This window comes from Mercenaria mercenaria, chromosome 11 (assembly GCF_021730395.1).
Source record: "Mercenaria mercenaria strain notata chromosome 11, MADL_Memer_1, whole genome shotgun sequence".
Taxonomy (NCBI): Eukaryota; Metazoa; Mollusca; class Bivalvia; order Venerida; family Veneridae; genus Mercenaria; species Mercenaria mercenaria.
The window spans coordinates 61,923,618-61,950,057 of record NC_069371.1 but is presented as its reverse complement, the minus strand read 5'-3'; the positions used below and the strand labels follow the sequence as shown (position 1 = coordinate 61,950,057).

General features: G+C 35.6%; 1 protein-coding gene across 5 annotated transcripts in view; it reads left to right on the top strand.

The window, feature by feature from the left end:
* The first annotated feature begins 1,670 nt into the window (after positions 1–1,670).
* The window catches only part of LOC123531822 (serine/threonine-protein phosphatase 6 regulatory ankyrin repeat subunit A-like), a 45,679-nt gene continuing 20,909 nt past the window's right edge, over positions 1,671–26,440 (top strand). For 2 of the 5 annotated variants that reach the window (XM_053517547.1, XM_053517543.1), the window contains exons 1-10: positions 1,671–1,833; positions 6,549–6,632; positions 7,402–7,551; positions 10,648–10,848; positions 11,640–11,792; positions 12,560–12,763; positions 13,189–13,275; positions 19,649–19,727; positions 21,633–21,671; positions 24,967–25,081. In XM_053517547.1, coding sequence (XP_053373522.1) covers positions 1,780–1,833; positions 6,549–6,632; positions 7,402–7,551; positions 10,648–10,848; positions 11,640–11,792; positions 12,560–12,763; positions 13,189–13,275; positions 19,649–19,727; positions 21,633–21,671; positions 24,967–25,081 — 1,166 coding nt within the window. In that variant the 5' untranslated portion in view covers positions 1,671–1,779. Of the gene's footprint in view, positions 1,834–6,548; positions 6,633–7,401; positions 7,552–10,647; positions 10,849–11,639; positions 11,793–12,559; positions 12,764–13,188; positions 13,276–14,481; positions 14,531–17,276; positions 17,359–19,648; positions 19,728–21,632; positions 21,672–24,966; positions 25,082–26,440 lie in introns of all 5 variants that reach the window. The other 3 variants (XM_053517545.1, XM_053517544.1, XM_053517546.1) reach the window with 3 other exon arrangements.

Sequence of the window (26,440 nt, the reverse complement as noted above, 5' to 3'; positions counted from 1 at the left end):
CAACGATTAATGCCATGTAAGACTGTGACCGCACCGCACTGAGCGACCAGAAGTCATCTATAACTTAGTAGTGCGTTCATTTACTTCGTATGTGAAAGGTCATGAGTTTAAACAGAGCCACTCTTTACACAAAATTACATATTTTCTTTCGAATATGACTTTAAATCGATGCCTATAGCATCCTCATTTTTTTGATCACGTGTTGAACGAATGTTTGAAAAATGTACCTGATGTAATGTTGGATGTATTTTGTTATTTGTTCAATATCATCTTAGATTCTGGAATTTTTCCTTAAGTTTGGAGTAACGGGATTATCTTGTCTATAAATAAGAATAAGGGTAGTATTGATGACCCAGACAATTATCGTGGAATCACTATACTTAGTTGTTTTGGCAAACTTTTCACAAGCAATGATATCCTTTATGAAAAACAAGCTGGTTTTAGAAAAATATATAGTATCACCGATCATATATTTTCTCTGAAAATGTTAATTGATTTATATTTATCAAAAAGGTAAAAAGTTATATTATTCATTTATCGATTATAGAAAGGCGTTTGATAGCATCAATACAATGCACTTTGGCAGAAACTACTTAGTAATAATGTTGATGATAAATGTATTAAAATTATATAAAACATGTATTTACAAGCTAAATCTGGTGTCAAAGTAAACTCTTTTAGAAAGATGTTTGAATTTTTTACTAGTCATGCAGGTGATCGTCAGGTCGCCCGTATTGTTCTCTTAATTTGAATGATTTAAATAATTTTCTTTCACAACATTTTAGTGGTTTGAATATGCTGTCTAACATTGTGAATGATACTTTGAGTGACTCTGATGTTTAAATGTACTTCAAATTATACATTCTCATATATGCTGATGATACAGTAAATTTTGCTGAGTCGGACGAAGAAATACAAAAAATATTAAATGCAATGCCAAATTACTGTAATTTATGGCATCTACAAGTTAATCCTTCTAAGACAAAAATTGCTCACGGTGTTTTGAAAAGTAAAACTGGTTTACGTAATCTTCCAACATTTAGCTTTGAGGTTAGTATACTAGAGGTTGTTGATCATTTCTCATATTTTGGTGTTAAAGTTTCATACAATGGTAAATTTGTAAAAAAAGAAGAATAATTTATTGGGACAGACAAGAGAAGCTATGTCGCCTTCCTTTGCTTCTGTCGGTCTCTTGATTCCTTCTCGAGATTCTTGGAAACTAGTCCAATCTGTCAACGTTGTATAATCTTAAAAAGGCATTGGCATCCATGTATTTCTTGACGGTAATATTTCCTAGGTTGAATTTTGAAGATTTGCCTTCCATCTTGTAGATAAGTCTGACGACGTTTTTCACCGACAGCTCCTTGTTAACCTTCCCCTCCTATACCAAAGAAGTATAAAATACATTTATTTTTATAGCTCTTTGCCTATACTAATTGTGTATGTACCCGATTTCTCCAGATATTTTATCATGCAGAATTTCAAAATATCTATAGGATGACCCAGAAGCTCAGAGCGATGTGTAAATCGATAATGCCGTAGTCCCCGCTGCACCTGCATGCCGATTAAAATTACAAGTTGCCCGCCGTGAAAAACAGGTGTGTGCCCGTCTGAATTATTAACCAATCAGAATTTACTTTACTTCGTCTGATGAAGACGGAGCTATTCCGAAAAAGCAAAATGGAGTCGACAAAGTCAAGATTTCAGGGTTGCAGTTAAATCTGCTTGTGTTCGTTGAATTTACATTAAAAAGCAAACCATTTACCATTGATATATTTAATGCAATTTAAAATGAGACTTGGAACGTTAGTTTTACAGCAACTAGAGGACGAGGTAACGACAAAACTGCCCTAGAACTTTATTTCTACTCCCGTAACCACTTGTTACTCACACCTTGCATGCAGTTAGCCAGCATGCATAGATGACATGAGGTCTTCCTAGCATGATCACGCCCCCTGATCATGCAAAGAAAATTTTAAGTCCTTCCTTGGAAATCAGATGTTTGCCCAAGATTGTGAAAACTGTTCAAACTCCAAGCCTTCTGACTTCAGCTTCCTGCTTTGGCTGAAAATATCTCGGCTGGGCTTAAATCAATGAATTGAAAAGTAAAATTATTGTTCAATCACACGGATATAGTTTTTTATTTCTCAGTGTGTGCCAGTTATTTGGTCTCGGTAGCCAATACAAATTCTGATTAAACGTAATTCAGCAGCTCCAACTAATTTTGAAGGCAGTGGCTAGAGAACCGGAATCGGTTCCCTAGACTGCAAACTTGTTCGTCCGGAACCGGTTCTCTAAGCAAAATACTGTGCATAGGCTAGGGAACCGGAATTTTATTTCTATGCATAATGCTGCCGAAATCCACTTTCTTTCTTGTTAAGTGTCATGCATATTATTATATTAATCAATTTCACCATGCCCTTGCATTTCTTCGTTTACTGTCTCCAAAAGTGTACTCGCCGCATATATACCGTGTCTGCCGTATTGGAATGATATAAACTAGTACGAATGAATGCGTGAAAACTACTTTGCAGTTTTTAAATGTTATTAAATTTTGCGTTAAACTTGTATTATGTTTAAATTATTTAAATATGAAACAATATTGGTTTGTCTTTGCGTCATTACATGTTTATTGATGAACAAATTAATTTAATTGCCCTTAAAACGTCATACAGATTCTTTGATCACTTTAAACATGATATTGGTTTGTAACACCTCAGCATTTTACGTTCAGAGATATGTAATCAATACTAATTAACAGAAATAACTTAATTTGTTTTAATCGTTTCTTTTATTGTCTTATACCTTTCAAGTTTCTTTTGGCTCCAGTGCCGACGATTTCGCATTCATTCGTACTAGTTTATTTTATCATTCCAATATGGCGGACAGTATGCGGCGAGTACACTTATGGAGACACAGTAAACACAAATAAATAAAAGGGCATAGCTTGCTGAAATAGTAAAATTAATTAACTTATTAAGATAAGAACATGCACATGATGCTTACCAAAAGAAACAAAGTGAATTTTGACAGTTTTATGCATAGAAATAAAATTCCGGTTCCCTAGCCTATGCACGGTACTTTGGCTAGAGAACCGGTTCCGGACGAATAAGTTCGCAGTCTAGGGAACCGATTCCGGTTCTCTAGCCACTGCCAATTTTGAAAGACTTAAAATGCTATTTAATAATGGCAGTGGCTGAAACCACAACACTTAGACCTTTGATATTTGGTTTGTAGCATTGTCTTATGGTCCTCAACCAAAATTGTTCAAATTGTACCCCTGGGGTGAAAAGAGGCCCTGTCATGGGGGTCCTAAGTTTTATATAGACTTGTGTAGGAAAAAACTTCAAAAATCTTCTTATCTGAAACCATACAACCTATGCTTTTGATATTTGGCATGATGCGTTGTCTAGTAGCAGGCCTTTTTTTATGCTGATTTTAGGGCCGAAATTCGGCCCCATTCCCCAATCTAAAAAGTATACTTTTTTCCCCACCTTGGCCAAAAATTCCCCATGCAAAAAAATGAAATTAATAGTTTTGATTTTCAGTCCTGATTTTAACAACTTTTCAGCAAATATATTCCTCCAAACAATGATTTCGCGACGTAAATTTCCCCTCCAAAAGGGACCTGGTACCCTTCTCCAAATTTACAAAAAAAGGGCTGAGTAGTCCTCTACCAGAATTATTCAAATTATGCTCCTGGGGTTAAAAGAGGCCCAGCCCTGGGGTCACTTAGTTACTATATGAGTTATATAGGAAAAAATACTTAAAATATCATATGATCCTATTTCCAAGACTGTTTAATTATAATTACCTGATGACCCCAAGTAATATGGTGTCACTTGACTGTGACCTTGACATACGGACCTACTTTCTTGTTTTTTAAGATACAGCCTTGAAATTTTGATGACATACACAGTTTTGCACACCAATCGTAAAACTGAATTTCATTGACCATGAATGTGACCTACTGACTTTCTTAATATTTTATCATCAGTTTGATCTTTGAAACATGTAGCTCATATTACTCAGGTGAGCGATCCACGGTCATCATGACCCTCTTGTTTACATATATTGGCTATATTTGAATTAAAGTTCAACATGAAATCAAAAGTTACTTTTGAAAAGTAACACCTAGAAGTTTAACCTCGTCTTCACACTTTATATTAACTCCCTCAAGATCAAAAGAAAAATTTAATATGGGTTTTCTTGCCAAGGGCAATAGCCAGGAATTTCTCAGGATTTGCCTTCATATACTGCTAAATGCCCCTTCCAGGGGTATGGGAATTCCCATGTCTGACTTGTCAGACTCAACACTCTTTGCTAGTGAATTTTTTATTTCAATTGTTAGTGGACAAGTCTATATTTTCAAGTATAAATTTAGAATAAGGAAGAATAATTTAACCCTGATGTTTCAAGTTTATGGAGTTGATCAAATAATTTAAGGCACGAAATCAATGTTTTACCTGTCAAGGGCCTCTCAGTTGCTGCCGTTTTGGAAAAACCATGCCCATTACGGCCCATTTTTAGCTCACCTGAGCACAAAGTGCAGGTGAGCTTTTGTGGTCACCCTGTATCTGTCATCCTGTATTATGTGTCATGCATCCTGTTTGTCTTGCATCATTGACAATTTAACTGTTAACAAGGTCAAAATCACATTTTTGGCATAGCCTTAATAAGAATTTGTCAGTATGTTACTTTCAACAGAGTTTCAGAATCAAGTGATTTTGGTACTGGGTCATCTGTGGTCAGAACCTAGGTTACTTAATAGTTTTAATAATAGGAAAGGCCACATTTTCTATTTAATCTCCATAAAAGTTTGTCAGAATAAATGTCTGTATGCAATTTAGGTCAAGTTCAAAATTGAGTATGCCATAGAAAAAAGTCCTTGTTAACACACTAGAAGCCACATTTTCTACTAAATCGTCATTATGTCTTTCTTAGAATGTTTGACTTGGTGCAACATATGTGGGATTCAAAAATACATTACCAGAGGTCTTACACTAAGACACTAGGCCAAACAATAGAAAAAGCTTGGAGCCCGCCCGCTTAGCTCAGTAGGTAGAGCGTTGATCTACGGATCGCGGGGTCGTGAGTTCGATCCTCGGACGGGGCATATGTTCTCCGTGACTATTTGATAAACGACATTGTGTCTGAAATCATTAGTCCCCCACCTCTGATTCATGTGGGGAAGTTGGCAGTTACTTGCGGAGAACAGGTTTGTACTGGTACAGAATCCAGGAACACTGGTTAGGTTAACTGCCCGCCGTTACCTGACTGAAATACTGTTGAAAAACGGCGTTAAACCCAAAACAAACAAACAAAAAAGAAAAAGCTTGGAAACACTCTAGAGGCCATATTTTCAACTTGACTCATAAAAATTAGAGTGTCCTTGTCTTTGAAATCTTGGTCAAGTTTGAACCTGGATTATGTAAGTCAAATAACAATGTCACTAGGTCAGATCACAGAAAGATCTCAGTAACATTCAGAATACCTCATTTTCTACCAATCTTCATGAGTCTTGAGTGAAATGTTTGTCTCTTTAAAATCTACGATTTTTTTGTTCTTGGTAACATAGGTAAAAAACTAGGTCAAAGCATTGGTTAATGATGTACCTGATCTTTATAAAACATGGTCAGTATGTTTTTCTCTATGAAGTATACATGTATCACAGAACTGTTACTAAGACCTTTGTTACCTTTTACCAAGTTTGTTCAATTTATTCCAGTTTATCAAAATCATGGCCAGCAGAGTGGGTAGTGACTTTTTCATATATATGTATATCATTTTTTAAATGCATATGGTGAAAAGTGTAAAAATCTTCTTGACAGAAAGTGCTGACTCAGTTTAAAAATAATTTTGCATGCATTTTCCCTGCATGACCCTCTGCCAAAATTATTCAAGCAATCCAAGAAACTCTAATGAGCGATATATCTTGGGCCATCATGGCCCTCTTGCTTACTTAGAAAATTTAGTTGAAATTTTTCATGCAGCTTTCAAGCTGTATCTCAGTAACAGCTGTATATATGAGCTGCACCATGAGAAAACCAACATAGTGCGTTTGCGACCAACATGAATCAAAACATTAGCCTGCGCATCCGCGCAATCTGGTCGGGATCTATGCTGTTCATTAATGGTTTCTCTAGTTGCATTAGGCTTTGAAAGCGAACAGCATGAATCCTGACCAGACTGCACGGATGCGCAGGCTGGTCTGGATCCATGCTGGTCGCAAACACACTATGTTGGTTTTCTCATGGTGTGGCTCATATCAGATTGAACAGATTGAAAGTACATGTAATTCAAGTTGTGACACTTCTTTGACTTAGAAAATTTGACTGAAGTATTTCATGCAAGTTACCATTGCAATATGATAATTTAGTTGCGTAAATCATGCTGGTCTATAATGAGAGTAATGGCCCTTGTTCAACTTAGAAAAAAAATGTGATAGGCAAGCACACTTGTCTGAATGGCTGTGTCACAGGGGCCTGTACTAGTATTTTCACTGTTTTGCCACATAAACATAATTTATATTGTTTCTTATATTGCAGCCTCCTCTGGTTCAGGCTTGTTTCCACGGTGACCCTGATGAAGTGAGGGCTTTGTTGTACAAGAAAGAAGATGTTAACTATCAGGTATTCATTAGAAATAAATCTTGGCAATTTGCCCATCTGCTAAATAGGATAGGGAGATTGCAGATCAACAACAAATCATAATGTTCTGAATTTGACTCACAGGATGCCCACAGACTTAGCTCAGTAAGGAGAGTACAGATCTAAGTCATTTAGTCCGCCTTTATTGATTCATGTGGGGAAATTATCAGTTGCGGAAAATAGATACAATGTAGGTACTGGTAGAAAATCTAGAAATGCTAGTTTTAATAAGCTAACTGCCCGCCATTACATAACTGAAATACTGTTGAAAAACAGCACTTAACCCAAAATGTACATTATTCATCAGCATTAATACATCTCTCAGAATTAGTTCAATTACAAAACTTGGTCTGTAGCATCCTGGCATGGCCCACTATCAGATTTATTCAGGTGGTAGTGCTTGATCACTTTCAGAGGTTGTTACAGCTAAAAATAGAATTAACATTTAATCTCTGTTTACCTGTGGTCTTCGGCACAGGTTTGGCTTTACCTGTAATGAATTCAAGGCTCAATTGATGGATGAAATACTCATAGATGTATCCTCCACCTCAGAGTCATGTGGGGGAAGTTGACGGTTACTTGCAGAGAACAGTTTTGTACTGGTACAGAATCCAGGAACACTGGTTAGGTTTACTGCCTGCTGTTACATATCTGATACACTGTTGAAAAACAGCTTTAAACCCAAAACAAACAAACCATAGTTGGGAAATATTACCTTAAACCTACTATCAGCATTTGCAATCTGTTTTAGGATTGTGAGAAGAGAAGCCCATTGCATTCTGCTGCATACTGCGGAGAAGCTGAAATCGCAGACCTCCTTATTCTGAATGGAGCACGTGTGAATACAAAGGACAACAAATGGTTAACTCCATTACACAGAGCTTGCTGTTCAAAAAGTGAGGTATGGGTGTTGATCTTTTATATTTACCAAATATGGATGGGTTTTAGCAGACCTAGAATCACTTAACTTCATAATTGGTGCTGTTTACAGTGGAACATAACTTGCTCGAGCATTCCCAGTCTTACTTGAGCATTCCCAGTCTTACTTGAACATTTCATGTGTGCAAAACCACAGGCTCGAGTATCTGACCTGGGATGAGAAAAATTTGACCAGAGAGAAAAAAAACCTGTTTTCAACCTCTATCAATCCAAAATGAAAAATATGTAGTGAAACAGGAGCCTCTTTCGAATGATGTATTACCATCTGCACCCTTGTTTAGAAGGTATATAACATTTGAAAGAGACTATATTTCACTTCATATTTCAGCTTTTCTCTGCATACTAAGTTTGAATCACTCAAAACCCTTGAAACCTCTGTATGTTGAATAATGATGCTTTCTTGTATTGCAATTCATAGGTAGACTGTTACATCAAGAAAATATATGAATTAAAAGTTGTATTTTTTTATTGTAATAAAAATCACACAGAAGGGACCACTTCTTTTATGGCTACTGTGGGTTTTGGCCCAAACAACTATTTTGCGGGGATAAACATTGATTTTGACCTTTAAATGTTCGTATAATGAAAGGCAATTTTACTTGTTTGTTAGTATTTAATTTCATGGATTGTTGCAAAATCCACAAAAATTAGTCACTCACAGATACTTACAATTTTACAGTATCTTTTGTTCTCAGTTCAAAGGATGGTATTTATTTTTTTGGAAGCCAGTATGAGCCCTGAGATAAGAACAGAAGCAATTTACTCTTTTAGAACAGTTGATTTGATAAAACTCTCAATGTATTATCAATCTATAATGTGGGTAAGTAAATTAGGACATACCTAATACATCAAGAAAATATTTTCCCACTTATTTAGTAAAATGAGACATTTAAGACAACTAAGACATATCTGTCTGCCTCGATGTGGATTAAATAATCAGTTCAGTTACTTAGAATAGTGTGTAAGAGGATTGCCCCCTCTGGATGTTTTTTAACTTAATAAAGTTTTTAACACTTTCATTAGTACAATATCCACTTAAATGACAGTTGCTGATTAAACAGTAGTTCTTCTGTAAAGCTGCCAGCCAGTTAGCATGACATTTAAAATTGAGATATTGTGAAATGATATAATTTTGCGGGCAGGAAATTTTTTGGTTTTGTTGGAATATATATTTTGTACATTTTGACATTTGAACATTCTAAAATGAATGGAAAGGACTCGGCCATGAAATCCCAGAAAAAAATTTCCCTCATAAGTATTAACAATTTCAGAGTACATTTGTTAGAAATTGTACCACCTGTCACTAGAAGGTACTGGTGTTCAAAGGGTACTGTTCCAGATTTATGCCATGTTTAGCTCGACTATTCGAAGAATAGGTAGAGTTATAGAACTTGGCCATTTGCCAGCATCTGTGTCCATGTCCTGAATTGGTTTAGTTTTGTATGTAAGCTGTCTGTGAATTAAATTTAAAAATCAAACACTTGTACACCATAATGATCTGACATGCATTGAAAAAGTTTCATGCCTATATTTTGCCCCTTTTTCGTCTTCAGTTAAGCTGGTATCTCAGTATCCACAAATGGGAGCGGATTGAAACTTTACACACTTCTTTACAGTGATTATCTTATCATGAAATGAACAGGTCCAATTACTCTGTTTTCTTTTTCACAAAGTTATCCCCTTTTTCAAGATGTCAATATTTTTGATGTAATCTGTTATGTCATTAAGTAACATAAGAGGAAAAGAGTCCAGAGTTATACATGTATGTCGTTGTTTTATCAGAAAGTGCCATATTTCTTTTAGATCTCCATCAAGTTGAGTTTTGGGCAAGATCATCAGAATAGGTTATCTAGAGTTATTTGCCCTTGATTTATGGGGGGAAAAAAACTTTTGTTGGTTAATTACTATTGCATAATAGATAAGCTACTGTCTGCTTACATCAGAAACTTTGATTTATAATTATGACAAATGTTTTACTGCATAAAATGTCTGTTTGTCTTCTACCGACACATGACTTTGTGCTATGCCCATACATTGCTTGTCCATTTTCCCAGCCAGATAAATGAAGCAGTTTTCAGTTGCTCATGTTATGGTGTATAGAAAACATAAAAAAAATGTTGTTTGATTTATATCCATATTATATATGCTTTCATTATATTGTTAAGTATTTTCCTACTTGAACTGAAGTAGACTGAGAGGCTAAAATATGTGCAATGTCTTTGATGAAACGTTTTCAGTGAAAAAAGATTGTAGGTTCGAAAATGTTTTTGTTGATTGTTACAACAAAGCTGCATATATACATGTAACATCCCAATAAGGAGTATGTACTGAGTTAGTAGTAGTATTATCATGTTCCAGACGTGAATATTTCAGTGTTCCTAGCATGAATTTCCTTGAAGACATAGTCACATATTCAAGTGTTCCTAGCAGAAATATTTTGATGTTCCTAGTAGGAATGTCTGGTGTTCATGAGCTGGAATGTTCAAGTGTCCATAGTAATATTTGGTGTTCCTTGGATGAATCTTTAGTGTTCCTGGCAGCCTGTGTTCCTAACAGGAGTCTTCTGGTGTTCTTAGCAGTAGTATTCTATTGTTTCTAGGCTGAATAGTTGGGAATATTTTGATGTTTCTGGCAGAAATATCTGGTGTTCCTAACAGGAATATTCCATTATTTCTGGGTGAAATTTCTGGTGTTCCTGGCAGGAATATTCCATTATTTCTGTGTGAAATATCTGGTGTTTTCTGGGTGAAATATCTGGTGTTCCAAGCAGGGATATTCCATTATTTCTGGGTGAAATATTTGGTGTTCCTGGCAGGAATGCCCCTGGGGTGAAAAGAGGCCATGCCCCGGGGGTCCCATGTTTATTGCAGGAATATTTGTCAATGTTTTAATTGCACTATTCCAATGTTCCTATCAAGAATATTCTTATGTCCATATTTCCATGTCACTATTATGAATACTCTCATGTTTTGAGCACCAATATTCCATGATATATTTCTGTTTACATAATTATAATATTGTGTGCAAAAGATATTTGAAATCTTGCTCACTCTTTCAGGAGACTGTGAAAACCCTTCTGAAACACCAGGCTGATGTGAATGCACGTGACAAGAATTGGCAGACACCACTGCACGTGGCTGCAGCTAATAATGCAGTGCGATGTGCTGAGGCATTGATTCCACACCTGACCAATGTAAATGTATCGGATAGGGGTGGACGTACAAGTCTTCACCATGCTGCTTTCAATGGTCATAAAGAGGTAAATTTGATTTTAAACTTAAAAAGCAATATAATGTCACAGTATAGAACTTGAATATTAAAACGGGGGAGAAAAAATGTAGGTGGCCGGGTAGCACAGTTGGTAGAGCATCGGAACAGAATTTTGAGGCCCTGCGTTCGAGTCCCGGTCTGCTGCACATTTTTCTCATCCTGTGGCATTTGGCACCCAGCATGGGACTGTGACAGCATTTACACTGCTTAGTCTCCATCCCCTGTAATTGCTAATTTATAAAGTACCCGATGAACTTCGAGGACAAATTTTATAATGATGGGGAAATATGTCATGGTATAGAACTTGAATATTAAAATCGGGAGAAAATGTGTAGGCGGCCGGGTAGCTCAGTCGGTAGAGCATCAGAACGTAATTCTTAGGCCCTGGGTCCAAGTCCCAGTCTGGCTGCAAATTTTTCTCATCCTGTGACAGTAGCAAAACTTTCTGGTCACTATGTGAGCTTAAAGCTGCAAGCCTCCAATCAAAGGGAGGTAATATATAATTTCACAAACCACACAGGTGAATTTACTGTGAATGTAAAATTGGAAGAGAAAGCGCTGGCTTGTATATGCAAGTTTTATATCAGTGCCCTTTATTCAGGGGTTGGTCTTTATGCACAGGTCTGACTGTAAACTCATTGATTTTAGACATGCTGATTTCATATCATTGTTTCAACTTCTTTATATAATATATAATATATACAAGATTTAAATTAAAACTTCTTTGGTTTTGATTGAAAAGGGTGAATTAAATAAATGTAATTCTAATTCCTCGTTTAGATGATAAAATTATTATTGGACCAAGGAGCTACCATAAATGCTTTTGATAAGAAGGATCGACGAGCCATTCACTGGGCAGCCTACATGGGACATGTAGAGATTGTACGAACGCTTGTTGACCATGGCGCAGAATTGAACTGCCAAGATAAACAGGTATGCGTGAAGAAGTGGAGTATTTGATAAACAGTTTTGTTTGAAAAAATAAGTTGCAAAGTCACCTTTGCACATTGCACATATAAACAAGGGTTGAATGGAAAAATAGCGTAACTTGTTCTTTAAATTAGGTGAGTTATGACAGTTTTCAATTCAGCCCTTAGTAATTAAGACAATTAAGCTACGAATATTCGGCTTTAAGATGACATTTAGATATCGGAAAACATTGCACATGAAAAAAATGACATTTTGTTGTCCTTATTATGTCTCTGATAGAACTACTGTTTCATAGTAAGCTAATGTTCTTAGTCAGTGCTCAAAAACATTTCAGAATTTATTTTTTTACCCATCAGTCAAAAGAACCAGCATTTAATGATTTTGATTTGGCTAAATAACAAAATTTTAAAACATTTAAGTACTGTTCTTAATACAAGGAAATGTTTCTGAAGTTAGGACACCGGAAGATTTTCTAAATTAGTATTCAGCAAGTTACTGTTGAAATGAATTCTATAAGTAAACAATGCACCAGTCTTCTGTAGACACCAATCTAATTAATGTGTTCATTAGATTAATTTTCCACTTGAAAATACTTCTAGGCATTTGATCATTTCATTTTGCATAGATATGTAGGTCAACTATGCATTTAGATTTAAGTATACTTTTAGCTGATAGTCATGACTCATATACAAAAGTTCATTTATATTGAATATAATGTTTATGCAATGTTTAGATAAATTACTCTAAAATAAACCTCTGTTCTACTATAGATGTATACCCCACTTCATGCATCTGCGTCGAGTGGTCAAGTAAGCGTAGCCAAGCTCCTGTTAGAGTTAGGGGTCGAGGTAGACGCTGTTAACTGCTATGGTAATACAGCCCTACATGTAGCGTGTCATAATGGCCAAGATGTTGTGGTACAGGAGTTATTGGGTTATGGAGCCCAGATTGACGCTGTAAATAATATGGGTCTGGTAAGTTGATTTTCATTACAGAGATACAAAGAATTTGAATGAGCAAAATGCTGGAATTCATTTATTTTTAAGTAGAAGAGTGTCTGTGGTGAGGTTTATTTATTAGGTTGTTAAAGTGTATGTTTTTAAACACCGTTACATTGTGACACTACAATACTTTAGAATTTCAGAAACTCCCAATACATTAGGATTTCAGACACTGTCACATTTTCATTTCAGACACTGAAATATTTAGATTTCAGACACTGTAACAATATGATTTCAGACACTGTTACTTGCCTTCAGATTTTGTGACAGTGTGACATCATGAAATGTTTACGTTATGATTTCAGACACAGTTACATTATGTTTTCAGACACCCCATTTAATAATAATTTCAGACAATCTAATACACTATGATTGACACAGTTACATTATGATTTCAGACTCCGTTACATTATGCCGCAGCTTCTACCCATGGTGGTATATGTCTAGAGATACTAGTGTCAGAAGGTGCCTCTACCAAACTACAGGTTAGTATTTATACTTGTCATTGATAAGAATTCAGTTTTGTTCATATCATTTCATTTCATAGGCTACATGTTTGAAATGTCATTTAATATGTAAAATTTTATACACTGTATATGAAGTAGCCATCTACCTGCTTACGGAAAGTCATTTGTTCTGCCCAAATGCTGCCTACATGAAACAATGCTGTTAGAGGCACTTCAACCAGCGGAAGATGTAAAAGTTGTCATGTGACCTGAGTTGAGTCTGTATGACTCTTAACCAAAGGAAAGGAAACATAAACAACCTTTAAATGTATCATTCATCATTGGTCATTCAATATTTAAGTACATATTGTCACATGTTATTTTACTGTGTACTGGCAAAATTCTTACCTTTGTTAATTAGCAATAAAACACTTGTTGTTATGTTTGAAAGGATACAGTTGGGGTGGGGAGGGGTGGGGGCTAATTTTTTGTGGCTTTCTTACCGTAGTTGAAACAATCTGTGAAATTTAACCCCAAGGAAGCAGTAAAATTCCCATTCATTTTATGTTCAGATGTCAAAATCCACAAATGTATATCCCCATGAAATTGTTGTTTTTTTTGCCAAAACGACAAAAGTAAATGTCCACAAAATTAAATGATTTCATTGTTGCTGATTGATGTGGACCTCAGAGTATTTACTTGTAAAAGCTTTTGTTTGGTCTGAAAAATAGACGTAAAAAGTACTTACAAGTAGGACTGGAACAGAAAATTTATGTAGAATAGAAAGAATTTAGCCCTTATTTATATCCTACTCTTAAAATATCAAATTGGCATTCTTCTGAACTAGTAGCAAAGGGGGATTATCCTGTATACACATGATAGTCTTATATTTGACATTCTGATGAATTGCTATATGTGCAAAGTAGATTGGGGCTATATTGGAGTCTCACATGTCTGTCTTTTCATAATTTGTGTCCAATTCATATCTTCTTAACTGCTGGAAGGATTTTCATAAAACTTGCATCAGTTACTAACCACATCGAGATGACATGCAGAGAATACAACCCAGGTCACTAGTTTTAAGGCCGGAGTCAGTAGTCATAATTACAACATTTTAATATCCCTGTATCAAAGACGCATCTTAGGGTATTAATTACCTTTCATTCCAGGTTCATCTCTGTTTTCTTTAATTATTAGTATAAGTTACAAGCTATATTTGTCCCAGAATATCATATTTTTTATTAGCAGGAAAATATGCCTAAAGTTGCAGATGCAAAGGGCTGCAATCCAGGAAGTATGTTATTCCAGCCAAGAGTTACCTCTCTTACATTTTGCAGAATCTTGCATTATTCCAGTGACCAAAAATAGAAATTTTGCATGCCATTCATATTATACAATCAGTTCTTTGTACTCAAATAGTTTCAATATCTTCTGATTGTAAAAGATTTATGCAGCAACATTTAAAATGAATTGTAATGGAAAAAATCAGTGTTATGGAAGAGCTTGAATTTACGATTGAACCTGTCTTAGCAGTCACCTGTATTAAACAGCCTCTTGCCTTAAGCATACTGTCGGCTAACTACCCTAGTTGTCTTTTTATTATGCCCTCCTTCGAAGAAGGGAGGGGTATATTGTTTTGCAGGTGTCGGTCGGTCTGCGGTAGGTTGGTCGGTTGGTCGGAATGTAGACCAATCCGTTTCCAGATGATGACTCAAGAACACTTGGGCCTAGGATCATGAAAGTTGATAGGAAGGTTGGTCATCTTCAGCAGATACCCCTATTAATTTTGAGATCTGTATGTCAAAGGTCAAGGTCACAGTGACCCTGAATAGTAAAACAGTTTCCAGATGATAATTCAACACCACTTGGGCTTAGGATCATGAAAATTGATAGGGAGGTTGGTCATGACCAGCAGATGACTCCTATTGATTTTGAGGTCAGTATATCAAAGGTCAAGGTCACAGTGACCCTGAACAGTTAAACGGTTTCCGGATGATAACTCAAGAACGCTTGGGTCTAGGGTCATGAAAGTTCATAGGGAGGTTGGTCATGACCAGCAGATGATCCCTATTGATTTTGAAGTCAGTATATCAAAGGTCAAGGTCACAGTGACCAGAACAGTAAAATGGTTTCCGGGCAATAACTCAAGAACGCTTGGGCATAGTGTCAGGAAAATTGATAGTGAGGTTTGTCATGACCAGCAGATGACCCCTATTGATTTTGAGGTCATTAGGTCAAAGGTCAAGGTCACATTGGCTAGGAACAGTTAAATGGTTTCTGATCTTCTTGTCCAAAACCACAGGGCCTAGGGCTTTGATATTTGGTATGTAGCAAAATCTAGTGATCCTCCACCAAGATTTTTCAGATTATTTCCCTGGGGTCAAATATGACCTCACCCTGGGGGTCACATGGTTTATATAGACTTAATTAGGAAAAAAACTTTGAAAAACCTCTTGTCCAAAACCACAGGGCCTAGGGCTTTGGTGTTTTGTATATGACATCATCTAGTGGTCCTCTACAAAGATTGTTCAAATTATTCCCCTAGGGTCAAATATGGCCCGCCCAGGGAGTCACATGGTAACATGACTTATATAGGGAAAATTGAATCTTCTTGCCAACACAAACTGGCTTTGATAATTGTAGTAGCACATCTAGTGATCTCTACAAGTTTTTCAATATTATCCTCTAGGGTCAAATATGGACCCACCTGGGGGTCACATGGTTATATAGACTTATAGGAAAAACTTTAAAACTTCTGTCCATAACCTAATGCATCAATAGTGGACCTACATTGTCAATTTTCAGTGACAAGAAGAACCTTGACATGAGTTGACCTTGATCTTGACCTAGTGACCTACTTTCACATTTCTGTAGCTACAGACTTTAAATTTGGACCATTTGCATAGGTTTGTGACCCGAAACAAACTTTGACCTTGTTATTGACCTAGTGACCTACTTTCACATTTTTGAAGCTACAGCCTTCAAATTTGAACCACTTGCATATTTTTGTGTACTGAAATGAACTTTGATCTTGAGATTGACCTAGTGACCTAGTTTCACATTTTTGAAGGTACAGGCTTCAAATTTGGACCACATACATAGTTTTGTGTTCCGAAATACAATTTGACCTTGATTTCGACCTAGTGACCTACTTCCACATTTCTCAAGCTACAGCCTTCAAATTTGAACCACGTGCATAGTTTTGTGTACCAAAATGAACTTTGATCTCAAGATTGACCTAGTGACCTTCTTTCACATTTCTCAAGCCACAGCTGTCAAATTTGGAACACAGTGTTTTATACTGAATGCATCAAGGGGGGCATTTCGGTTCGACGAGCTCTTGTTCAAATTTTGTCTTGCTGTAAGCAGCCACCTGCCTTATATAGCCAGATTAAGCCAGTCCCTTGGCTGGCTATTTAATACAGGTTTGACTGTTTTTAAATAGGACAAGAAAATGTATTGAACAACCCATTTCTAAAGTTAGAAATATAGACTTTATTGCTATAAATTTAGGAAAGGTTTGCTGTAAATCTTTTACAAACAAGATTCTGTTTAAACTGACTGCCTCTTCTGTTATATAATGATACAACTGCTTTAAATAGACTTTCTGTATTTTCAGTGAACTTACTACATGTATCTTAGTCATGGCATCTTTCAGAATATTATGTTTATTATTAAACTCTAGGATTGGTTAGAATTGATTATGAGTCAACCAATCAAAAAGCTTGTACCTTGGTTTATTAACATTTTAGCTAGATCTTTGGGATTTAGAATCTGTCCAAAAAATTTTAAGGCTTTCTGCCAATTTGAAAGCTTTTATTTCCTCACAATGACAAGATGAGCTTGTTCTGTTGAAGTTTGGTGTACTTTTCGACCATTCAATTGTGATACGTTTCAGGTTAAATAGGATTACATAAAATTGACATCCCTAAAATTCAGCATGGCTGTTTACAATCAGATGGAAGAGTCTATTTTTGAAAAGCAAGGTTGATTAGGATGCTATGAATGTTGATTGTTATATAAAATTATGTGAATTTTAGACTAGAGAAGGTTTGACCCCGGTCCATATGGCAGCACGACACGGTTGGGCAACCAGATCTCAAACTCTCATACAGGACGGTGGTACGAGCCCCTTGAGCAATACGAAATATTTGTTCTATCTATAGTAACAGCTATTTCTAGTAACAGCTTTAAACTAAATAATAACAGTTAATGTTATTTTATTTGTTTTATTTTATCATGAGAAAGAACAAGAAATTGGATTTTTAGCACCAGGTTTGTCCATTCCAAAATCCTGAACATATACTTTGTTCTTGAATCAGATAAATTATAAATTGTTTTAGTAGAACTGATTCGAACAGGCCATATCGGAAATAAACTGAAATATTATGTACGCTAAATATATCACTGTCAGGAAATAAAGTCATTATTGCTATTATTATTATTTATAGTGTTCAAATTTCCCGTTAAGCTCTCAGACACACAGTCCTCTGTGTTGGCTGTTCTATTTTTGTACTGATGATGATGAAATAAACACAAAAAAGAAGATTGCCCCTCATCGATGTGGGTTGGAGCCTCACTCGGGGCATTGAATTCTTCATGTGAGGAAGCCATCCAGCCGACTTAAGGAAGGTCGGTGGTTCTATCCAGGTGCCCGCTCGTGATGAAATAATGCACGGAGGGGCACCTGGGGTCTTCCTCCACCATTAAAGCTGGAAAGTCACCATATGACCTATCATGTGTTGGTGCGACGTTAAATCCAAAAAAAAAGGAAGATTCTAAAAACGAGAATTACAGCCTGTTTCATTCACGCGTGTACAACCAGTATTCTTGTTTCTTCTCATCAGTGCATTTTAACTCTCTATCATTTCAAATATTTTGGCATGCCATTAACTTTTGTCACCAAAATAACTTAGCATGAATTTTATTTCAGTTTCATACATGATTTCTAGATAAAACATTAACAACTAAAATTGCATTTGTAGTCAGTAAGGTAGACGTTTTTCATCATTTTTATGTTTTTTTGTGCCATTTTTCATGTTCCTTCATAGTTGTTTAGCTGGCTTCGTACAGTTTGATAAACTTTTTATTGTTTCGCTTTAGCATAACTTCAGCAGTAGAAATTTACCATTTAATCGCTTTGAGAAAGTATTTGATTGCCAGGTCCGGATCCAGCATTGGTCATTATTGCGATTAAATAGTTTTCAACCGTTTTTTTTTTTTTTTGTGTGCACTTTTAGATAGTTTTTTAATTCAGTGTAAAAATTGGGATGTGGGAACCATTGTTTGATAATAATTTCTGTGGTCATATAGAAATATGATACCATTAAAGTAGGGCTGTTAATTAATAAATCAATGGTAGAACAGAAAACCTTTGTAAATTATTCTCTAAATTCATTGAGTTACAGCATTTTCTGTTCAGCCTTTGAAACGTGGTTAACACCAAGTAAATAAAATAGTTTGAAAGGATATCTCAGTTAGGTTGTGTCTTGTCTTATTTTCTCTCTATCTACAATTATGCCTTTCATGTTAGTATAAACTTACAAATTTGTTTCTCGCAACTACACGAAGGTGTCATGTTCTGCGTAACACTTTGGAAAGATTTCTCAGTTAGGTTGTGTTATGTTGCATCTTCTCTATGCGTATGCGTTTTATGTAATTGTCAAATTACACATTAGCTTCTCACAACTACACAAAGGTGTCATGTTCTGCATATAAATGTTAGTGTAAAAACTGTTCTTGGCACTGCATAAACTAACCTCTCAAGTCCCAATACTTTTTGTTCTGTTATTCGTCCATCAAATGTTTGAGCTGTTCTCAGTGTAATGTCCTTAGTTTGTATCATACGGTTTCTCTGTAGCTCTAGTTTTCGCTGGTCACCGTCCTTGAATGTCTTGGTGTATAATGTACAGTGATAGGAACGTAAGATAGACACCTTGTTCAAAAGTGTTCAGGGTTGGGCAGGGACAGGGGAAGAGATAGTATGTCTGTCTATGTCTCCAGCACTTTAGTGTTACTCAACATTTCTCACCAATAGTTTCAATATCATCATCACATTCTTGTCTTTTATCATTATCGGTAGTATCATCATCTTCGCCATCATTGTTTTAACCATCATCATCATCGGTCAACCAGTATTAGGATTATAACGATCAATACAGGTTCTGCAGATGTTTAAAAGGGTAGGTAAATGTCTGGTTTTGAGATTCCTGGTTCCTGACTGGTTCCTGCTTGGGTAAAATTACTGAACAAAGGGAAGAAAACAACATTTTAGATAGTGCAGATCCAGGTATGAGGAGACAAAAGGCTTTAATGGTTGTGTAGCAGAAAGGATTCTCAGCACACATTCTTAGAGAATAAGCAGTTTACAGGAAAAAGTTCTTGCCTGATGTTGCAATGTTTCTGTTTTTAGTGTGATGACGGGAGAACGCCGTTACACATGACTGCCTTGCATGGACGGTTTACTCGAGCCCAAACCCTTATTGAGCATGGTGAGACTACTAACAATATTAATCCACCAAATAAATTTCGAGGGCTGACTGGAAAACTGTCGTAACTCCTTCTTTATGGAATATGAGTTACGACAAATTTCTGTTCAGTCCTCATAATACAACATTACCATGGAGACATCTGTACAAACTTCGGGAAAAAGCAAATTTTTTTTCATCACATAAATAGAATTTCTTATAAAGTCTTTTAAAAGTCTGTACAAAGAAGTTTCATAATAGAGTGAAATAAGATTAAATATTTTCTATCCTAAGCCGGTTTAACCAGTTGTTGCAAGAAATACGAGGAATGAGTTATCCAAGGTTGTAAAATTTTGGTGCTGCATTTCAAATTATATTGACTTAAGCTTTTAGATTAATTTATATAGAGAATTAATGTAGGAATTAATTTCTACAAAGCAGAATTTAAAGACAGGAGGCAGTTCTTGACAAAAGAAATCAGTCTATTGAATCAGACACTTTAAAACAATATATCACTTTACAGATATTCAATCAACGTTAAGTTGTTTCCATGGCAATGTGTCTACACTAAATCCTTGCTTCTGCTTATTGAATTGTTTCTTTTGTTGTCACTTTTTAACAGTTTAAAAAAAAACAGGAGTCAAATTTAACAATAATTTGTACTAGCTGAAATTAGCTAGTGCCCTTTTTGATCACTAGCTAAAATGAAAAGCTACCAGCTAAAGTTAATAATATTAATTACTCTATTAATATTTTACTGGCCAAACTTTCTGATTGATCTCTGTCAGTAGCCAGTCACAAACAAAAATGATGTTTTCTATAGCTTAAAATAACTCGTGCCATTTTTGTTGAACAATAAAATATCATAAACATAAGTGATAATATTCCTTTCATGAAGAAAAATGTGTACCTTTTAAACAATTAAAGTTTATTAAAGCTCTGAAGACATTTGCTTGTTATATTATTGACTAGCTGAAATTAGCTAGTACATTTCAAACCCACTAGCTATTTTAAAATTCCACTAGCATTTAGCTTGTATGCTTGTCTAAATTTGAACCCTGAAAAAATTTATAACACCATTAATTTTGAAAAAATTAGTAAGTTACAGGTAGACTTTAAAAAAATCACTAGGTGACAACTTTAATGACAGGTCAAGGTGAAAAGTAATAATAACAAATGTAAGGAGAATTGGGCAGATGCTATAAAGTGGGGAATGGGGCCTCTTGGGTAAAATGGTTAAGGTTGCTGAATTATTTCGCCGCTGAACCCTTCTTCCAACATTAAAATCTAGAAAGTGGCTATATGACATGTATTGTGAAAGTTTGACTTAAAACCCATCATAACATAAAGGGAAACAGTAATGGTTAAGATGAAGAGGTATTTGCTGCACTGAAGGCAGATTAGAATGGAATGAAAAGAAAGATTGGTTTACTGGAGATGCATGAGGTGTGCATGTGTGTGGACGGGGGCTGGGGGCAAATTGAAGCGAGTCCTAGTTACCCAGCATGATGGATTAAGATAGCCAGTTTGAATATTGTATGGTTGATTCCCTGAAAAAAAAAATTGTGATAATTTGACCAAAGTGTATGTATTCCCTACACATGGGTTTTGTGCAGAAATGTTCAATTTCCTTTGTAAGGAAAAAATACTGATTTTACCAGTCAGAAATTCAAAAACATGGGTACACAAGGCAAAAGTCATATTACTTATGATAAAAAAGGGGGTTACATGCAAATCCTGGTAAAAAAAAAAATTGTTTTGGAAAGATTTTCTTAAAATTGATTAAGGTACTTAATTCACTTTGGTGGTGAGATTACAGGTACTTAATTCAATTTGGTTTCTAGATTAAACGTTATTGATATGAAATGGTCTCTGAAAACAAGCTTTTTTGAAGTTTCAAAAGTAAAATTGCAACATTTATTGACACAGGTCTGCTGGCAGATGTTAGGAAATATGTTCACAACTTAGGTATCGACTTGGCATGACGCCTATGATACATTCAGAAGATAAATTTGAATTTAGAAGCATGGATAGTTACATAATTTCTTCTTTCTTTAAATCATATGGCATGCAACACACATAATATATATATATATGATTATTGTATAGTTAGTGATAAATGTTTATGATTTGAATTCATAAAATGTGCATTTTGCTTATCTTCTATATTTTACTTTGACACTTCCGTTTCATCTGTATTTATTGCTATTCAATATACCAATTTCATTCTGTTTTAAAATTATTTTTTTTTATCTTAAAATTTAGCAGCTGTTTCAAAAATCTATATTTGAGCCGTGCCATGAGAAAATCAACATAGTGGGTTTGCGACCAGCATGGATCCAGACCAGCCTGCGCATCCGCGCAGTCTGGTCAGGCTCCATGCTGTTCGCTTTTAAAGCCTATTGGAATTGAAGAAACTGTTAGCGAACAGCATGGATCCTGACCAGACTGCGCGGATGCGCAGGCTGGTCTGGATCCATGCTGGTCGCACACCCACTATGTTGGTTTTCTCATGGCACGGCTCATTTTACTCAGTAAATAACTATATTCCATTAACAACATTTTAGTATATTCTGAAAGTAACTTTTTATACAAAATATCAAATGATAAGGGTATTAAAATTGAATTCAATGCATTTAATTATATTTGCCAAAGCTATTTGATCACAGAAAGTTTAAGTGATTAAGAGATAAAATTTGTTATGTTTGAATTTACCTAATTTATTTAAGTTATCAACTTGACTTTTGAGTGCCTTTCCCTTTCCTATTCAGTGTAAAATATTTCACCCCTGTGGGTCTATATATTAACATCTCCTTCCATTTGTTGCTGTTGTTTAATGTGTTGAAGAAATATTTGACAAAAAAAAAAAAAATCATAAATTCAGTTTCTATATCAAAATTTTTGGAGTAATTTTTAAATAAATGATAAAATTTAAATCATCCTTGCAGAAGTCTTTGTGGTATATACAGTTAAACCAGCTTTAGCAGTCACCTGTATTAAGCAGCCACTTGGCTTAAACAGCCAGTCAGACTGACTTTTTATACGCCCGTTTGAAAAACGGGACGTATTATGGGAACGCCCCTGGCGGGCGGGCGGGCGGGCGGGTTGGCGGGCGGGCGGGCGGGCGGGCGGGCGGCGTCCACAGACCTTGTCCGGAGCATATCTTCTACATGCATGAAGGGATTTTGATGAAACTTGGCACAGTTGTTCACCATCATGAGACGGAGTGTCATGCGCAAGAACCAGGTCCCTAGGTCTAAGGTCAAGGTCACACTTAGAGGTCAAAGGTCAAATTCAAGAATGACTTTGTCCGGACCATATCTTCTTCATGCATAGAGGGATTTTGATGAAAGTTGGCACAATTGTTCATCATCATGAGACGGAGTGTCATGCGCAAGAACCAGGTCCCTAGGTCTAAGGTCAAGGTCACACTTAGAGGTCAAAGGATACAAGAATGAAAACTTTGTCCGGAGCATTTCTTCTTCATGCATAGAGGGATTTTGATATAACTTGGCACAAATGTTCACCACCATGAGGCGGAGTGTCATGCGCAAGAACCAGGTCCCTAGGTCTAAGGTCAGGTCACACTTAGAGGTCATAGGATACAAGAAAATTTGAAAACTGTCCGGTAGCATATTCTTCTTTCATCTGCAATAGATGATTTTTGATTATTATATTGTGAAAATGTTTCGATGAAACAAAATGTGCATTTGTTTCTTGCCTATATACCAGTCCTGTCTAGTCAGGTCACTTATGGCAATTCAATACAAATTTTTCGAAGAATTTTTTTTTTATCTTGAATTTGAGCTGTATTCAAAATCTATATGAGCCGTGCATGAGAACAAAGTGGTTGACCAGCGCAGCCCTCCATTCGGCATCTGTACTCCCTGTTCGTTTTAAAAGCTATTGGAATTTGATATACTGTCTAGCGAAACATGAGACCACTTGCGTGTGCCACGTCTGGCATGCTGTACACCAATTTGGGTTTTTTCATGGCACGCTCATTTTACTGGTAAATAACTTATTCATTAACACATTTTAGAATTTGAAGTACTTTTTTACTTAAATGATGGTTTTATTCAATGATTTTTTATTTCAGTGTTTGATCTTTGTTTAAGATTAAGTTTGTTGTTTTAATACCTTATTATTTTTTATAACTTTTTTGAGCTTTCTTACCGTTAGTGTAAAAACCAAAGACCATCCTGTGTGCTGTTTTTTTGTGGTTAGAAAAAACAAAAAAAACATAAATTATTTTCTAAATCAAACATAGAATTTTAATAAATATCATTTAAATACCAGAGTGCTTTGTGTAACAGTGAACAGTTTGCTGTACCTTATTGTGGACTTTCTTGACACTGACTTTTGTTCTTATTTCAACTTGTCTGAAGCAGCCAGATTGTGATGTTCCCTTGGCTAGTTGCTTAAGGCAGGTGACTGCTTTAAACAGTAAAACAGTTTTGACTGTATTCTATTTCTGAAAATAACATGCTGTATCGATCCCTGGTACAGCGTATTTTCTTCTTGACAATTTGACATTGTGTCTGAAGTCATTCATTCCCCACCTCATACTCATGTGGAGTTCTCCACTTCATAGTCATGTGGAGTTCTCCGCTTCATAATCATGTGGAGTTCTCCACCTCATAGTCATGTGGAGTTCTTCACCTCATAATCATGTGGAGACGTTGTCAGTTGCTTTTGGAATACAATACAAGTCAGTACTGATACAGAACCTTCTTAACACTTGTTAGGTGAACTGACTGCTGTCCTGTAACTGAAATGCTGTTGAAAAGGGGCATTAAACCATTAACACAGTGCCAATCATTGTTGTGGTGGGGGCAAATATTCTCTGTGACAGATTTACCAATTTAAACAAAATTATATTCAAGTCTGAATCTGTATCAGACTTGCAGGAAAATATAGAACCTATGAGAACTTACAAGAAACATATTAATCTAAATTAAAAAAAGAACAAAAAAAATAAACAAAAGGTTAGGAAATTGAAATTAATTTATTACCATGCCTTGCAAACAATGTTAAGGACATAGGGTGTCTGTCACTATTGAGACTTTCGAAATGAATGGAAAAACGTTGTTTTTTTTTTGTAATTTTTCAAATTTTATACTTCTTTAACTAATTTAGGTAAAGTATGACAGACCTGTGCATAATACTTGTCATGAATAATATAATTTTACCCAGATTTCTGTAATACTTGAGTTTTCTGTGATTCAATGGTATTAATGTTGAAAGTTATTGAATTTGGCAGGAGCTCAGGTTGACTGCTGTGATAAAGTTGGGAACACACCACTCCATATAGCGGCTAGATACGGCCATGAGTTGCTCATCAATACACTGCTGGAGAATGGATCTGATCCTACTAGGTGAGTGTTGATTTCTGTAATGCAGATTAGATGAAGAAAATAATGGTTACAAAATCATAGCAAGTATTTGAAAGTAGTGGCATTGCTTCTCAAGTTTGTTCACTTTTCCACCAGCACTTTTTAATGAAATGTCTAGAGACATCTTGTTCTCATGTTTCAGTCTTTGGATAGTAAGTAACCTGGACCTTTCTCATTTACAGTGGGTCTGATTCACTACACTAGAGACCAAAAGCTGAAATTATGAATTCTTAAAAAATGAATACTTATCACTTGATGCCTCATTTCTAGACTTTGTGTGTAACATTTTCACCTTCCTCAAAATTTGGGATCTCTGCGATCAAATTGTTAAGGTAGCTGGCTTCAGATCACTTGCCCCTCACTGCTGTCCAAAACCTTTCTTGTGGTGTAGATTTCTTTCATGTGAGGATAATAATTGTTTCGGTGTGACATTAAACTCAGTAATACCAAAAACAAAAAATATCAAGTGGATCTTCCTTGAGTTTGTTATGGTGGTTCTATTCCTCAGCTCTTACCTCCTTCAAAAACTTTAAATGGCATCATTCATGTGCTGCTTCTTTATCTCTCCCATCATTCATGACCCTATTAGCTAAAAGGTGTAGCCTCCATTGGTGAGTAGTTTTGCTGGCCGACTTCAGTTATTGCCCATCACCTGAGTTGGTTAGCTTTTAGCCTACTGGGTTTTTCGACCAGTGCAGAACAAGATCAGCCTGTACACCCATGCATGCTGATCAAGGTCTGCACTGTTTGCTATTCAGTCAGTAAATTTTAAGTGAACACCTATTTGAATAATAAATGGTATTGCCCAAATTGAATGATGGACCATTTGAAATAAGTTCAACAGTTAATGAAATATCAGTCTAAAACATAAGTTATAAATTTAATATAAATTTTAATTTTTGAAAATGTTTCTATTTTAACTTGGATTGTTAACTTATATGAAATATTGAACAAACGTTGACACGCTTTCTCAGAACGTGATATAAATTTATTTTGAAGTCTTATCACCTACTTCACGACACGTAATTGGTTCGATTACTGGGAAAAATTCTATTAACTTATTGAAGTTTAACACTACTTCAGGACCACACTGGTAATCTTCTTTTTGAGCTTGATTGCACGACATTTTATATTGTTGATCGAAACTTATATTTAAAGTATGTTAGAAACAAAAATCATATTCTAATGTTGATAATATGACCAAACTTCAATTTGAAAGAAAGATTATTTTTTTAGCCAAATCTGGAGGCATCTGCTTTAAATGCTGTATTACAGTCTTTAGTCTTAGACTAGACTGTTAACATGTATTAAGACTTATTAGATAGAAAATGTAGTTTGTCA